The sequence below is a fragment of the Rhinatrema bivittatum genome, chromosome 19 (assembly GCF_901001135.1).
Source record: "Rhinatrema bivittatum chromosome 19, aRhiBiv1.1, whole genome shotgun sequence".
NCBI lineage: Eukaryota > Metazoa > Chordata > Amphibia > Gymnophiona > Rhinatrematidae > Rhinatrema > Rhinatrema bivittatum.
In genome coordinates this window covers 35,323,110-35,338,071 of record NC_042633.1, presented here as the reverse complement: position 1 = coordinate 35,338,071, position 14,962 = coordinate 35,323,110, and the positions used below count along the sequence as shown (strand labels likewise).

At 55.7% G+C, this 14,962-nt stretch overlaps 1 protein-coding gene across 1 annotated transcript in view; it reads left to right on the top strand.

Moving 5' to 3' along the window:
* LOC115080376 (H-2 class II histocompatibility antigen, A-Q alpha chain-like) overlaps positions 1–9,649 on the top strand; it is a 56,230-nt gene extending 46,581 nt beyond the window's left edge. Inside the window, exons 4-7 of the mRNA XM_029584521.1 lie at positions 4,055–4,300; positions 6,182–6,466; positions 7,352–7,507; positions 8,456–9,649. Coding sequence (XP_029440381.1) covers positions 4,055–4,300; positions 6,182–6,466; positions 7,352–7,503 — 683 coding nt within the window. The 3' untranslated portion in view covers positions 7,504–7,507; positions 8,456–9,649. The remainder of the gene's footprint in view (positions 1–4,054; positions 4,301–6,181; positions 6,467–7,351; positions 7,508–8,455) is intronic.
* Positions 9,650–14,962: the final 5,313 nt, after the last annotated feature.

Sequence of the window (14,962 nt, the reverse complement as noted above, 5' to 3'; positions counted from 1 at the left end):
GGTAAGAGGGAGCGCTGTGCCGGAGCCACTGCCGCTGGTAAGAGGGAGCGCTGTGCCGGAGCCACTGCCGCTGGTAAGAGGGAGCGCTGTGCCAGAGCCACTGCCGCTGGTAAGAGGGAGCGCTGTGCCGGAGCCACTGCCGCTGGTAAGAGGGAGCGCTGTGCCAGAGCCACTGCCGCTGGGAAGAGGGAGCGCTGTGCCGGAGCCACTGCCGCTGGTAAGAGGGAGCGCTGTGCCGGAGCCACTGCCGCTGGTAAGAGGGAGCGCTGTGCCGGAGCCACTGCCGCTGGTAAGAGGGAGCGCTGTGCCAGAGCCACTGCCGCTGGTAAGAGGGAGCGCTGTGCCGGAGCCACTGCCGCTGGTAAGAGGGAGCGCTGTGCCGGAGCCACTGCCGCTGGGAAGAGGGAGCGCTGTGCCGGAGCCACTGCCGCTGGTAAGAGGGAGCGCTGTGCCGGAGCCACTGCCGCTGGTAAGAGGGAGCGCTGTGCCGGAGCCACTGCCGCTGGTAAGAGGGAGCGCTGTGCCGGAGCCACTGCCGCTGGTAAGAGGGAGCGCTGTGCCAGAGCCACTGCCGCTGGTAAGAGGGAGCGCTGTGCCGGAGCCACTGCCGCTGGTAAGAGGGAGGGCTGTGCCGGAGCCACTGCCGCTGGTAAGAGGGAGCGCTGTGCCAGTGCCACTGCCGCTGGTAAGAGGGAACGCTGTGCCGGAGCCACTGCCGCTGGTAAGAGGGAGCGCTGTGCCAGTGCCACTGCCGCTGGTAAGAGGGAGCGCTGTGCCGGAGCCACTGCCGCTGGTAAGAGGGAGCGCTGTGCCAGAGCCACTGCCGCTGGTAAGAGGGAGCGCTGTGCCAGAGCCACTGCCGCTGGGAAGAGGGGAGCGCTGTGCCAGTGCCACTGCCGCTGGTAAGAGGGAGCGCTGTGCCAGTGCCACTGCCGCTGGTAAGAGGGAGCGCTGTGCCAGAGCCACTGCCGCTGGTAAGAGGGAGCGCTGTGCCGGAGCCACTGCCGCTGGTAAGAGGGAACACTGTGCCGGAGCCACTGCCGCTGGTAAGAGGGAGCGCTGTGCCGGAGCCACTGCCGCTGGTAAGAGGGAGCGCTGTGCCGGAGCAACTGCCGCTGGTAAGAGGGAGCGCTGTGCCGGAGCCACTGCCGCTGGTAAGAGGGAGCGCTGTGCCGGAGCCACTGCCGCTGGTAAGAGGGAGCGCTGAGCCAGAGCCACTGCCGCTGGTAAGAGGGAGCGCTGTGCCGGAGCCACTGCCGCTGGTAAGAGGGAGCGCTGTGCCAGAGCCACTGCCGCTGGTAAGAGGGAGCGCTGTGCCGGAGCCACTGCGCCAGTGCCACTGCCGCTGGTAAGAGGGAGCGCTGTGCCGGAGCCACTGCCGCTGGTAAGAGGGAGCGCTGTGCCAGAGCCACTGCCGCTGGTAAGAGGGAGCGCTGTGCCGGAGCCACTGCGCCAGTGCCACTGCCGCTGGTAAGAGGGAGCGCTGTGCCAGAGCCACTGCCGCTGGTAAGAGGGAGCGCTGTGCCAGTGCCACTGCCGCTGGTAAGAGGGAACACTGTGCCGGAGCCACTGCCGCTGGTAAGAGGGAGCGCTGTACTAGAGCTGCCACCGGCAGGTAAACTGGAGGAGAAAGGGTGCCTGACCCCAGCTATGCCTAGGATACCAGATACTGTTGTACGGGCTCTGCTCTTCCGCCATCTTTACAGTTAATACTCCAAAGAGCCTGGCAAGAAACTGCCACTGATCACCCCGTTCTGAAAGGGTTAAGGATGAGTGCAGGGTACACAGAAGGCAAAGCTGCCCTAATGAGTCTGTCAGAGCTTTGCTAAAAGTGGGGGATCAGAACAGGATGCCGACTTCCCTTCCCGCCTAAAACCAGGACCGGAGAGGGAGGGAATAAAATGCACTCGGAGCGAGGGATCCTGCCCCATCTTTTGTACCATGCTGCAGGCCGGGGGGGGGGGGGGGGGCGTTAAACTCCAAAAAATAACTCCATCAACTTCTCTGGGAAAATATACCGGAAGGATTTCCCCATTAATTCACTTTATTTCCGAACGGCTTCCGTACATTGTAGCCAACTAAACAAATCCTAATGATCATAGCACATAAGAACATAAGAAATTGCCATACTGGGTCACACCCAAGGGTCCATCAAGACCAGCATCCTGTTTCCAACAGAGGCCAATCCAGGCCATAAGAACCTGGCAATTACCCAAAAACTAAGTCTATTCCATGTTACAGTTGCACAGACCAACACTCACTTAAGTCAGTGGTTCGGAGCTCCCTAGTCAGACGCAGGCTGGCAGTATAGCCGCCTATCTTAACGTTAGTCCGCCTGACTTTAGGAGAGAGCAACTGGGCCCGACCGGACTCAAGCCAGCCAAGTCACCCGGCTGAATTATCGGAGTTAGCCGGCTAAATCCTAACCGCCTGACTTGCCAGGGGCAGGAGACACTGACCCCTCTTACATGGGACTCTCCGATTCTAGCAGAGCCAGGAAACTTGTTAAGCACTGGTTGTTTACTCAAGTCTTTAGTTAGTGGGACCCTACATTCAGTTTTTCCAACTTTCTGCTTCATTAAACTTGTCCTGCCCCTTGATTTGTTATTGTATGTGATGATATTAATTCTGTTAGGAGATTATGGTGTTTTTAATCATGTGTTGATTTTATTGACAAGTTTTTTTGTTCCCCCTTTTATTATTGCTATAATGGTATTGTTTATTCGTTTTATTGAACGCCGTCTTGATTTAAAAATAAACGTAAATGTAAAGTTACCATTGGTCGCCGAGGTCAAATAAAGACTGGAGAACAGGGCGTCCCACGCCTCGGTCCCTGGTTAGGCAGGATACATTTCTCTTCTGTGTTTTTTAGGAGAGGGGCTCGGCGGGTGTTCGTCCTAGACCCCGGGCTATAATATTTTGCCACCTTGTTCTGGGGTAATAGATGAGTGTCCAGCTGGAGACGCTGGCTCCGGTTAGAAGGAGAAGGCAGGGGAGGGGATAACCACGGCAGGGCGGCTCCCTGGGTGTATCACCCTCCAACCCGCCACGTCCTGGGGACCTGGCAAGCCTCACGGGATGGTGAGGCTCGAGTTCACCGCTTTCCCTTCCTCTCTCTCTCTCGCCTCCTCACGGGATAAACCCGAAATTTCCTGGCCACGTTCTCGGACAAGACCTGGCAAGGGGGCGTATCTGCCATGGGCCACGGACTGGGAGAAAGGAGGCGTGGCCCCAGTGGTTGAGAGCAGGGAGCTGAGAGGCAGGGGAGCTGGGGGGGGGGGGGGGTTTTCTAATCCTGCTTCACCCGCTGGCGCCCCTCGTGACCTCGGGCAGGTCACTCCACCCTCCGTTGCCCCAGGCACCAGCTCGCATGGCGAGCCCGCCCCCTGGAGTCAGGGCACTCGCTGCCTGCTGCACCTGAACTCGTAGCTCCCCTCCAGCAGGGAAACCTGAAGCCTTTAGTGCGCAGGCCCCGCCCCCCCCAGGAAAGGATTGGGTTCCAGGCCCTGACTCTCTGTACTTAAGGATTTCTCAGGGGGGAGGGGAGGGGAGGGGGTGCTAGGCAGGGGAAGCAGCAGGGCAGAGAGCCACGTGGCCCAGGCCCCGTGGATGCCAGGTTACGGAAGGGGCTGGAACAGTAATGAGAGCCTCTGGTTAAGGGCAATGGGGGGGCTTTGGGAGAAGGAGGCGACCCGAGACGTGGGAACGGTTCATGCCGTGTAGCGGGTAACGGGGAAAGCCAGTGAGCGCCATCTCGAGCCTCCTGTGACCCGAGCTGGGGTTTACGCCTGCAGCCGGCGCCCGCTCCTTGACAAAATATAAATGCGCTTCTCCCTCCCTGGCCGCTCGTTTTACATCTCCGGACCTCGTTGTAATGAACGACTCCCTCCGCTGTAACCCAAATTTGTCCTCCACTGTTGTCGGTCAGCGACTTCCGGTTTGCACCCCGCTTCCCCTCCAAAAAAAAACCCAATGTGATGAACCTTCCAGGCCTCTCCCTTCCCCCTTCTTTCAGTTTCTGCTAACGTGGCTCTCTCTCCTTCCTCCTCCCCAGTGGAGCACATCCTGGACCAGGCCGTCTTCTGCCAGACTCAGAGCCCGAAGGGGGAATACACCCAGAACTACGATGACGACGAGATGTTCCACGTGGACCTGGAGAGGAAAGAATCCGTCTTCCGGCTCCCCGAATTCACCCAGTACACCTCGTTCGACGCCCAGGGTGCCCTGGGAATAATGTCCACCTGCTACTATAATTTAAAGATACTCATAGAAAGCTGGAACATCTCAGCGGCCACCCATGGTAAACACCGCATTTGCACGCACATCTGCCAGTACTGTCGCGCCGTTTGCGATCCCAGCATGTGTGTGTGTGTGTTACGGGGTACACAAGGAAACATCCATTCAGCCCGAAGTCACGCACAGAGAGCGGCAGTGACAGAGCCGGGGATTAGAACAGTAAGCTGGCATCGAGTCGGCTTGAATAAACACAGCTAAATGCAGGGGGATGCTCCGTAAAACACAAATCCGGAGAGCGTTGCTCAAAATGTAGTGAAGACAGGCAGCGATGCAAGAAGTTACAGGCCTGTAGTCATTCCTCCCTCCCAAAAAAAAAAAAAAAAAAAAACTCTGAAGCAAAATACTTCACAAAACCCCTTGCACAGCAGAACTGTAGTGGTGCCTGCGGTGCACCCAGACAGAATATCTGTGGGGTCCCCCCTTTTTACCATTAAGAGCAGGTTGGGGGGGGGGGTGTTTTGGGGTCAGTTTTACGGCCAGATTAAAGATCGCGCGTGAAAGTGACTCCTGTTCTGCCAGAACTTTTCGTCTGGTGCATCGATCGTTGGGTTTTGTTTTTTTCTTTTGAGTGGGTTAAGACGGTAGTAAGGTCACTTCCGTTCGTGATTCATCACGCAGATCAGCTTTTCAAAGTCTTAAGGTCCTCGTTAATTGAGCGTCCCTTTCCCTAAGTTTTTTACCTAACTAGGTTTTTCAGTTCCTCGGACCGAATGCCGCCCACGATATTGAGTCGGAGGAAGTACGGAAAAAGCAGCATTTTTCTGCTTTTCCGTCAAGTTTAGGGGCTCCTGAGAACTTAACGCCTGCTCCGGGGCTGGCGTCAACTTCCGAGGTTAAAAATGTGCGCCCCACGAATGTGATGAGCGCTATTAGCATCGCGGGGGGGGGGGGGGGGGAAGGTCGCACGTGTGTTTTGGACGCGCTAATCCTACCTTATAGCATTAGGGGTTGTGAACGTGCGTCAAACCAGGGGTCAACCAGTGCGCTCGCCCGTGCGCACTGTATGGCATCGGCCCCGTTTTTGGGTTTTTTTTTTTTTTTTAATGCAGGTAACACGCACGTTAAAAAAAAAAAAGAGGAAGGTAGCAGAAGGCAGGAAAAAGTCTGCCCAGTTGCCCGTCCAGTCTGCCCAGTTGCCAACCTTCCGCTTTAGGTGGACGAGCGCGCAGCTTTCCAGCACCGGAGCCAACGCCAGCTCCGCCTCCGCTGTGGGGGTGACCTGAACGCTCAGCACTTTTCCTGCCGACACCGTCCTCTGTGGGCCCCCCCACCCCCCCCGCAGCCTGCCCAGAACGTGTTAAAAAAAAAAAGTGCCGTCCCTTCACTCGGCGGGAGATTGGGTTTTAACCTTGCTCGCTCCGTGCAGGTGACCTCGATGCCCTCCTGGAAGCAGAGGCGGTGGAAGGAAGGCAGGACGGCAGAGCTCTGTCTCTTGATTGCACCGTAAACCCCAGGGGTTCGGGAGCGCACGCGTCTCTCTCTCCTCCTTGGACGGCGCACGTGGGAGGCGCTCTTACCTCTGTAAGAGCGCCTCGCGCTGGGAAGCACAAACACGCTCCTTGGCAGAGGATTTTTTAACATTTTTTTAAAATTTTTTCCCCAGATGAGTAACGGGGTGGCTGTTTTGTCTCCTGGCCTTGTGTATCTCCCCCTCTGCGGGCCGGGCTCCCGTTGGGGCGTGTTCAGCTGCGAGAAACCTGTAGATCGATTCCAGTCCACCAAATGCACTGGGTTTTCAGAAGCTTCTCTTATCTCGTGTCTAACAATTCCCCCCCCCCCCCCCGCCCGTACTGACTGGGCCCGTAAGGAGGCGTCTGTGAGCTGTGCAATCCGAATGAGAGTTTCGTTTCGGTTTTTTTTAAAAAAAAAAGTTCCTTCTCTGCAGTCGCCCCGGAGGTCATGGTGTACCCCGAGAATCCCGTGGAGCTGGGGGAGCCCAACGTGCTGATCTGCCTGATGAACGAGTTCTTCCCCCCCGCCATCAACGTCACCTGGCTGAAGAACGGCGGAGCCGTCAGCGAGGGCGTCACGGAGACGGATTTCTACCCCACCAAGGACCAGTCCTTCCGGAAGTTCCACTACCTGACCTTCATCCCGGAGGAGAAGGACGTGTACGCCTGCCGAGTGGAGCACTGGGGGCTGGACAGGAGCCCCCTGGTGAAGTTCTGGAGTGAGTTTAAAAAAAAAAAAAAAAAAAAGATATGTCCCGTTCCCCTCCCCCCCCCACCACCACCCCCGAGAGGCAAAACGGATCTCGCCGGGCCGGCCACGGGCAGCCCCCCCGGCAGGACACGCAGAACCCTGCAAGCCTTGAGCGTAACGCTATGTGTAGTGCTGCAGCGGATAGCGCTATCCTACTGAACCGGCGGGGGTGGGGGGGGGGTGTGTGAACCTCTCCGACAGGAAAAGGAGCGGGGAGTGGGAGAATGTAAACAAGATCCACCGAGGAGGCTTATTCCCTGGCCCTGCCAAGGTCACTGCCACGACCCCCAATACCACCAGCTCCCGAGGGTGGGAGAAGTGGGCAGTGCAGCCACGTGCGAGTGTGTGTGTGTGAGTGTGTGAATGTGTGTGAGTGTGTGAATGTGTGTGAGTGAGAGTGTGTGTGTGTGTGCGAATGTGTGTGTGTGTGCGAGTGTGTGAATGTGTGTGGGTGAGAGTGTGTGTGTGAGAGTGTGTGTGGGTGAGAGTGTGTGTGTGCAAGTGTGCGAGTGTGTGTGTGTGTGTGTGAATGTGTGTGGGTGAGAGTGTGTGTGAGTGTGTGAGTGTGTGCACGAGTGTGAGTGAGTGTGTTGGGGGGGGGGGTGGCTGGCGCGCCAGGGCACGAAGGTTTGGCGCTACAGGAGGGTGAGGGGCGGATATGGCTGGAGGCGTTGTAAATACCCGTTTCTGGGTTACTGTCCGCCGCAAGACGTTGCCGAGGTGTCCCCCCCCCCCCTGGTTCTGTGGCGACACAGACGAGGTCACGCGTCCCTGGGGGGGGGGGGGGGGGGGGGGAGGTCCCTGACCCTGTCTCATTCTGCATATCGTTCTCTTTCCCCCCCCCCCCCCGTAGATGCTGAGGTCGCCCCTCCTGCCTCTGAAACGGCTCAGACGGTGGTTTGCGCCCTGGGACTGGCTGTGGGGATCGTGGGGATAATCGTGGGGACCGTCCTTATCATCAAAGGGATGCGACAGAGCGGAGGTACCAGGAGGGGAGTCCACTGAAGAGGTGCGTAAGTAATAAATAAATAAATAAATAAACAAACAAACCCCGCCCACAATCCCTCCCCCCAGCTCCGCCCATGTGCCGTTATCCACTGTACAGGCCTCACTTTTACCTAGGATGGGGGGGGGGGGGGGGTGAGCAGTTTTTATCCCCCGTTTTTATGTGGGTGAACACTGCAAACCTTTGTAAAATAAATAAATAAATAAATCTTTGATTATTGGCCCCTATAGACATTAAAGATGTGTGTGGGGGGGGGGGGGGGGGGTGAACACACTGCCACCTGACCCCGCCGGGGATGCCACGACGACCGCCGCTTTAAAAAAAACCCCCAAAAAACCCAAATCTACTGAAGGGGAGGCTGAATCTGGCCTCGATTACCTGGAGTGGCTGTGGAAGGTGGGGGGGGGGGTTCTCTCTCCCGGGAGGATCAGGGCCCCTGGAATCGGTTCCGTTTGCCAGGGAGATCAGGGTTAAGATTCGGGACAGAGCGACCGGGGGAGGGGCCTGGTGAGCTCTGAATGGTTTGGGAAGAAGCCACGGGATTCGCAGAACCTGCTTCCTGCTTTTTAAAACCAAATCTTTTTTTTTTCTTTCTCATTTTCCATTATATTTTCCCCAATTCGCTGCCCTTTTCAAATGCTCCAGTACCAGAGTAGAGAGAGAGAGAGAGCCCGGATGCAAACATCACTTAAGGGTGGACAGAGATAATGTGCTTGTCTGGAGTCGCACTGGTTTTTTGGTGCATCAGGGGAGATGAAAGCTTTAGGGCGCGGACTCCCGTGCATTCGGGTGATCGGGGTGCGGGGGGGGGGGGGGTGGAGGTGAGGGAGAGCCGGCTTAGCCTGCCCACCGCTAACATCTGGAAAGGCTCCCGGGTACCGGATACGGGTGCAGCCCTTGCTGGCCGGTCACGTCCTGATGTAACGTTTTCACCTTTTCTTTATTTCTCAGATAAAAGGCTCCGCGGCGGATGAAAAGCAGAGGTTCCCTGCGAGCTTTGCTCCAATCCATCCTCGCTGGAGATAACATTTTCTCTCTCTCTCTCTCGCTCTACCTTATCATTCTGCCCACTGATACTGTGCTCTCTCCGTGGGCGAGTGTTTCACGGAAAATCCCAGCTCTTAAGCGCTTGACAATGACGCCTGAAAAAATGTTTAAAAAGTCTTTTTAGATTGTAAGCTGGGAATTTCTGGAAGCAGCCTGACTTTAGGGTAGCTGGGGATCAACCACCCCCACAAGCCTTCCCCGTCTCTCTGTGACTTGCTGTAACCTCAGGTCTCAGTGGGGGTGCCAGTTGGGTTCCTGGGGTGCGCCTTCCTCCAGGGGCCCCCGTGGCAGCTCTCGGTGAGGTGCAGATCGGGGATCTCGTTCCTGGCACTTTGAGTGAGGTGGCAGGGTGGCCTTCCTCCGGGTTTCCCCTCTGCTCTCCTGAGGGGAGGGGGGCAGAGCTCCCATGGCAGCGCCCTTGCCGGTCATTGATTTTCATCCTCACTTTGGAAGGCCAAAGAATCTGATAGGCAGAGCTATTTCTCTGCGACTCAAAGTAAAATCCACTCAAAGGTAGCGAGCAAATAATAAACTGGTTAATAGAAACGATTTCACGTGTGCACAAACTTCACTTATTCACTCCAAATTTTTTTTTTCAATTATAGTCTTTAGTAAGTTCATGCTAAGGTAGTCCTCATGTTACTTACGTGAGTGCGGGATCTTCAGTGTGAGCCCTTCAGGACCACGTCCAGGCCCACATTTCTTGCGTCCCCATGGCCCGGGATCTCACACAGTCACAAATCTGCCTTTTCACAATGTAAATACATGTTCTAGGTAAAGAGCTCTATTTGTTTTTTTTGCTAACTAGATAAAATGCTAACTTTGAAATATTCTCTACATCTCTGGGGGTGAGGTAAAAGCCATTCCGTGTGGTAGCCCGGTGGCTGGAGCAGAGTTCTAATCCCACCTCCCCACTCACTGCGTAAGCTTCTGGAGATTTTGAAATCAGATGTCCTAATACATATTAACTGCAAGGTGGTTGGCTGGTACTTAAATTTACAGGAGAGATGCTAACACTTAATTTTGCTGAAACAAATAATTAAATGAGATGTAACCCTGATGCAGAGGACACAATAAAGCTTGATTTTTGACAACTGATTAAGAGCAATGATTCTTTTTTCTGTAAAACCTGAACTTACCAGCAAATGTTCCCTCCTAAGGATCAGTGCGGCGCCCCCTGCATCCATAGTCCGCGCTCCTCACACACAGCTGGGTGGGTATCGGCCCCGGAAAAAAAGGTGTCCAATTCCGCGGGAGGCCTTTGTTTCAAAATGTGACAAATACAAAAAAAAAAATTCAGTTAATTTCATGGGAGACCATTTGGAATGAACCAAAAAAATGCTCTCATTCGTTGCACTTTGTCCATTCGTTTCAAATGAATGCATATCCCTGCAGCATACGGGCATGTCTGGGTGCAGTGGTTGAGGTCGCCTGCACTGATGCCCTGCACTGTCCCCTGAGCTCTTGCCCCCCTGTCTTCACCGCCAGGAAGAGAACAGCATCTGCCCAACCTCCGGATCCAGCTGCGCTGCTCTTTTGTGGATTATTTCCCTGAATCCTCACTGCCGGCCTCATCGTCATGAGAGCGACCCTACCAGAAGTACAGAAATCCTAAACTGAGCCGTCCTGAGGTTCAACGAGGGAATGTGGCAGAGGCCCTCGGATACCTCCAGGGTATAAATAACGCAGGTGACATTTTTCAGTGGAACACGAGGCTGAAAGGGGGAGGCTGAGGGTAACATCAGGAAATATTTCTGCACAGAAACAGCAAAAGGGTGCATGGAACGGCCTCCCCCAGAAAATCAAGACGACAGGTACCTGCGTGCCGGGGTGTAAAACCAGGACCGGCTCAATCTGTCCTGAAAATCTGACCTGAGTCTGACCCAGTGAACCTAACTCCTGGCTCAGAGGTGGAGTAAAGTTTCTAACCCTGGACAGGCATCAGGGGCTCAACATGGCCTTTATTTCTGAAGTTTAAGCAGGGCTGGGCGGCCGGCCAGGGGCACAAGAAAAGATCTGCTCCTATAGGCTCTCTCCCGTTCAGCCCCCTCCCCGGTTAAAATGTGCCCCCAGCCCGTGCTCCCAACGCATTAGCATATCATTAGAATACTGCACTGGGAGGGCATTAAAACTGGGGGTGAAATTCAGGCACAGGCTCCTGACGCACAGGTTATTGCCCCGGCCTGCCAGGGGGTCATTTACTAAGCATTTCCCACCATAGACCCAGAATGGGAGGAAACCCGCACTGGAGCAGGGACCCCGGCTCTGTACCTGAATGATATAAAGCACCTGGGTCCTGGAGCAGGGACCCTGGCTCTGTACCTGAATGATATAAAGCAGCTGGGTCCTGGAGCAGGGACCCTGGCTCTGTACCTGAATGATATAAAGCACCTGGGTCCTGGAGCAGGGACCCCGGCTCTGTACCTGAATGATATAAAGCACCTGGGTCCTGGAGCAGGGACCCCGGCTCTGTACCTGAATGATATAAAGCACCTGGGTCCTGGAGCAGGGACCCCGGCTCTGTACCTGAATGATATAAACACCTTGGTCCTGGAGCAGGGACCCCGGCTCTGTACCTGAATGATATAAAGCACCTGGGTCCTGGAGCAGGGACCCCGGCTCTGTACCTGAATGATATAAAGCACCTGGGTCCTGGAGCAGGGACCCTGGCTCTGTACCTGAATGATATAAACACCTTGGTCCTGGAGCAGGGACCCCGGCTCTGTACCTGAATGATATAAAGCACCTGGGTCCTGCAGCAGGGACCCCTGGCTCTGTACCTGAATGATATAAAGCACCTGGGTCCTGGAGCAGGGACCCCGGCTCTGTACCTGAATGATATAAAGCACCTGGGTCCTGGAGCAGGGACCCCCGGCTCTGTACCTGAATGATATAAAGCACCTGGGTCCTGGAGCAAGGACCCCGGCTCTGTACCTGAATGATATAAAGCACCTGGGTCCTGGAGCAGGGACCCTGGCTCTGTACCTGAATGATATAAAGCACCTGGGTCCTGGAGCAGGGACCCTGGCTCTGTACCTGAATGATATAAAGCACCTGGGTCCTGGAGCAGGGACCCACGCTCTGTACCTGAATGATATAAAGCACCTGGGTCCTGGAGCAGGGACCCACGCTCTGTACCTGAATGATATAAAGCACCTGGGTCCTGGAGCAGGGACCCTGGCTCTGTACCTGAATGATATAAAGCACCTGGGTCCTGGAGCAGGGACCCCGGCTCTGTACCTGAATGATATAAAGCACCTGGGTCCTGGAGCAGGGACCCTCGCTCTGTACCTGAATGATATAAAGCACCTGGGTCCTGGAGCAGGGACCCCGGCTCTGTACCTGAATGATATAAAGCACCTGGGTCCTGGAGCAGGGACCCTGGCGCTGTACCTGAATGATATAAAGCACCTGGGTCCTGGAGCAGGGACCCGGGCTCTGTACCTGAATGATATAAAGCACCTGGGTCCTGGAGCAGGGACCCCGGCTCTGTACCTGAATGATATAAACACCTGGGTCCTGGAGCAGGGACCCCGGCTCTGTACCTGAATGATATAAAGCACCTCGGTCCTGGAGCAGGGACCCCGGCTCTGTACCTGAATGATATAAAGCACCTGGGTCCTGGAGCAGGGACCCTGGCTCTGTACCTGAATGATATAAAGCACCTGGGTCCTGGTGCAGGGACCCCGGCTCTGTACCTGAATGATATAAAGCACCTGGGTCCTGGAGCAGGGACCCTCGCTCTGTACCTGAATGATATAAAGCACCTGGGTCCTGGAGCAGGGACCCTCGCTCTGTACCTGAATGATATAAAGCACCTGGGTCCTGGAGCAGGGACCCTCGCTCTGTACCTGAATGATATAAAGCACCTGGGTCCTGGAGCAGGGACCCTGGCTCTGTACCTGAATGATATAAAGCACCTGGGTCCTGGAGCAGAGACCCTGGCTCTGTACCTGAATGATATAAAGCACCTGGGTCCTGGAGCAGGGACCCCGGCTCTGTACCTGAATGATATAAAGCACCTGGGTCCTGGAGCAGGGACCCTGGCGCTGTACCTGAATGATATAAAGCACCTGGGTCCTGGAGCAGGGACCCCGGCTCTGTACCTGAATGATATAAAGCACCTGGGTCCTGGAGCAGGGACCCCGGCGCTGTACCTGAATGATATAAAGCACCTGGGTCCTGGAGCAGGGACCCCGGCGCTGTACCTGAATGATATAAAGCACCTCGGTCCTGGAGCAGGGACCCTGGCTCTGTACCTGAATGATATAAAGCACCTGGGTCCTGGAGCAGGGACCCTCGCTCTGTACCTGAATGATATAAAGCACCTCGGTCCTGGAGCAGAGACCCCGGCTCTGTACCTGAATGATATAAAGCACCTGGGTCCTGGAGCAGGGACCCCGGCTCTGTACCTGAATGATATAAACACCTGGGTCCTGGAGCAGGGACCCTGGCGCTGTACCTGAATGATATAAAGCACCTCGGTCCTGGAGCAGGGACCCCGGCTCTGTACCTGAATGATATAAAGCACCTGGGTCCAGGAGCAGGGACCCCGGCTCTGTACCTGAATGATATAAAGCACCTCGGTCCTGGAGCAGAGACCCCGGCTCTGTACCTGAATGATATAAAGCACCTGGGTCCTGGAGCAGGGACCCCGGCGCTGTACCTGAATAATATAAAGCACCTGGGTCCTGGAGCAGGGACCCCGGCTCTGTACCTGAATGATATAAAGCACCTGGGTCCTGGAGCAGGGACCCCGGCTCTGTACCTGAATGATATAAAGCACCTCGGTCCTGGAGCAGGGACCCTGGCGCTGTACCTGAATGATATAAAGCACCTGGGTCCTGGAGCAGGGACCCTGCCTCTGTACCTGAATGATATAAAGCACCTTGGTCCTGGAGCAGGGACCCTGGCTCTGTACCTGAATGATATAAAGCACCTCGGTCCTGGAGCAGGGACCCTGGCTCTGTACCTGAATGATATAAAGCACCTGGGTCCTGGAGCAGGGACCCCGGCTCTGTACCTGAATGATATAAAGCACCTGGGTCCTGGAGCAGGGACCCTGGCTCTGTACCTGAATGATATAAAGCACCTGGGTCCTGGAGCAGGGACCCTGGCTCTGTACCTGAATGATATAAAGCACCTCGGTCCTGGAGCAGGGACCCTGGCGCTGTACCTGAATGATATAAAGCACCTGGGTCCTGGAGCAGGGACCCTGGCTCTGTACCTGAATGATATAAAGCACCTGGGTCCTGGAGCAGGGACCCCGGTGCTGTACCTGAATGATATAAAGCACCTGGGTCCTGGAGCAGGGACCCTGGCTCTGTACCTGAATGATATAAAGCACCTGGGTCCTGGAGCAGGGACCCTGGCTCTGTACCTGAATGATATAAAGCACCTCGGTCCTGGAGCAGGGACCCCGGCTCTGTACCTGAATGATATAAAGCACCTGGGTCCTGGAGCAGGGACCCTGGCTCTGTACCTGAATGATATAAAGCACCTGGGTCCTGGAGCAGGGACCCCGGCTCTGTACCTGAATGATATAAAGCACCTGGGTCCTGGAGCAGGGACCCCGGCTCTGTACCTGAATGATATAAAGCACCTCGGTCCTGGAGCAGGGACCCTGGCTCTGTACCTGAATGATATAAACACCTCGGTCCTGGAGCAGGGACCCTGGCTCTGTACCTGAATGATATAAAGCACCTTGGTCCTGGAGCAGGGACCACGGCTCTGTACCTGAATGATATAAAGCACCTGGGTCCTGGAGCAGGGACCCTCGCTCTGTACCTGAATGATATAAAGCACCTGGGTCCTGGAGCAGGGACCCTGGCTCTGTACCTGAATGATATAAAGCACCTGGGTCCTGGAGCAGGGACCCTCGCTCTGTACCTGAATGATATAAAGCACCTGGGTCCTGGAGCAGGGACCCTGGCTCTGTACCTGAATGATATAAAGCACCTGGGTCCTGGAGCAGGGACCCCGGCTCTGTACCTGAATGATATAAAGCACCTGGGTCCTGGAGCAGGGACCCCGGCTCTGTACCTGAATGATATAAAGCACCTCGGTCCTGGAGCAGGGACCCTGGCTCTGTACCTGAATGATATAAAGCACCTGGGTCCTGGAGCAGGGACCCCGGCTCTGTACCTGAATGATATAAAGCACCTCGGTCCTGGAGCAGGGACCCCGGCGCTGTACCTGAATGATATAAAGCACCTGGGTCCTGGAGCAGGGACCCTGGCTCTGTACCTGAATGATATAAAGCACCTGGGTCCTGGAGCAGGGACCCCGGCTCTGTACCTGAATGATATAAAGCACCTGGGTCCTGGAGCAGGGACCCTGGCTCTGTACCTGAATGATATAAAGCACCTGGGTCCTGGAGCAGGGACCCCGGCTCTGTACCTGAATGATATA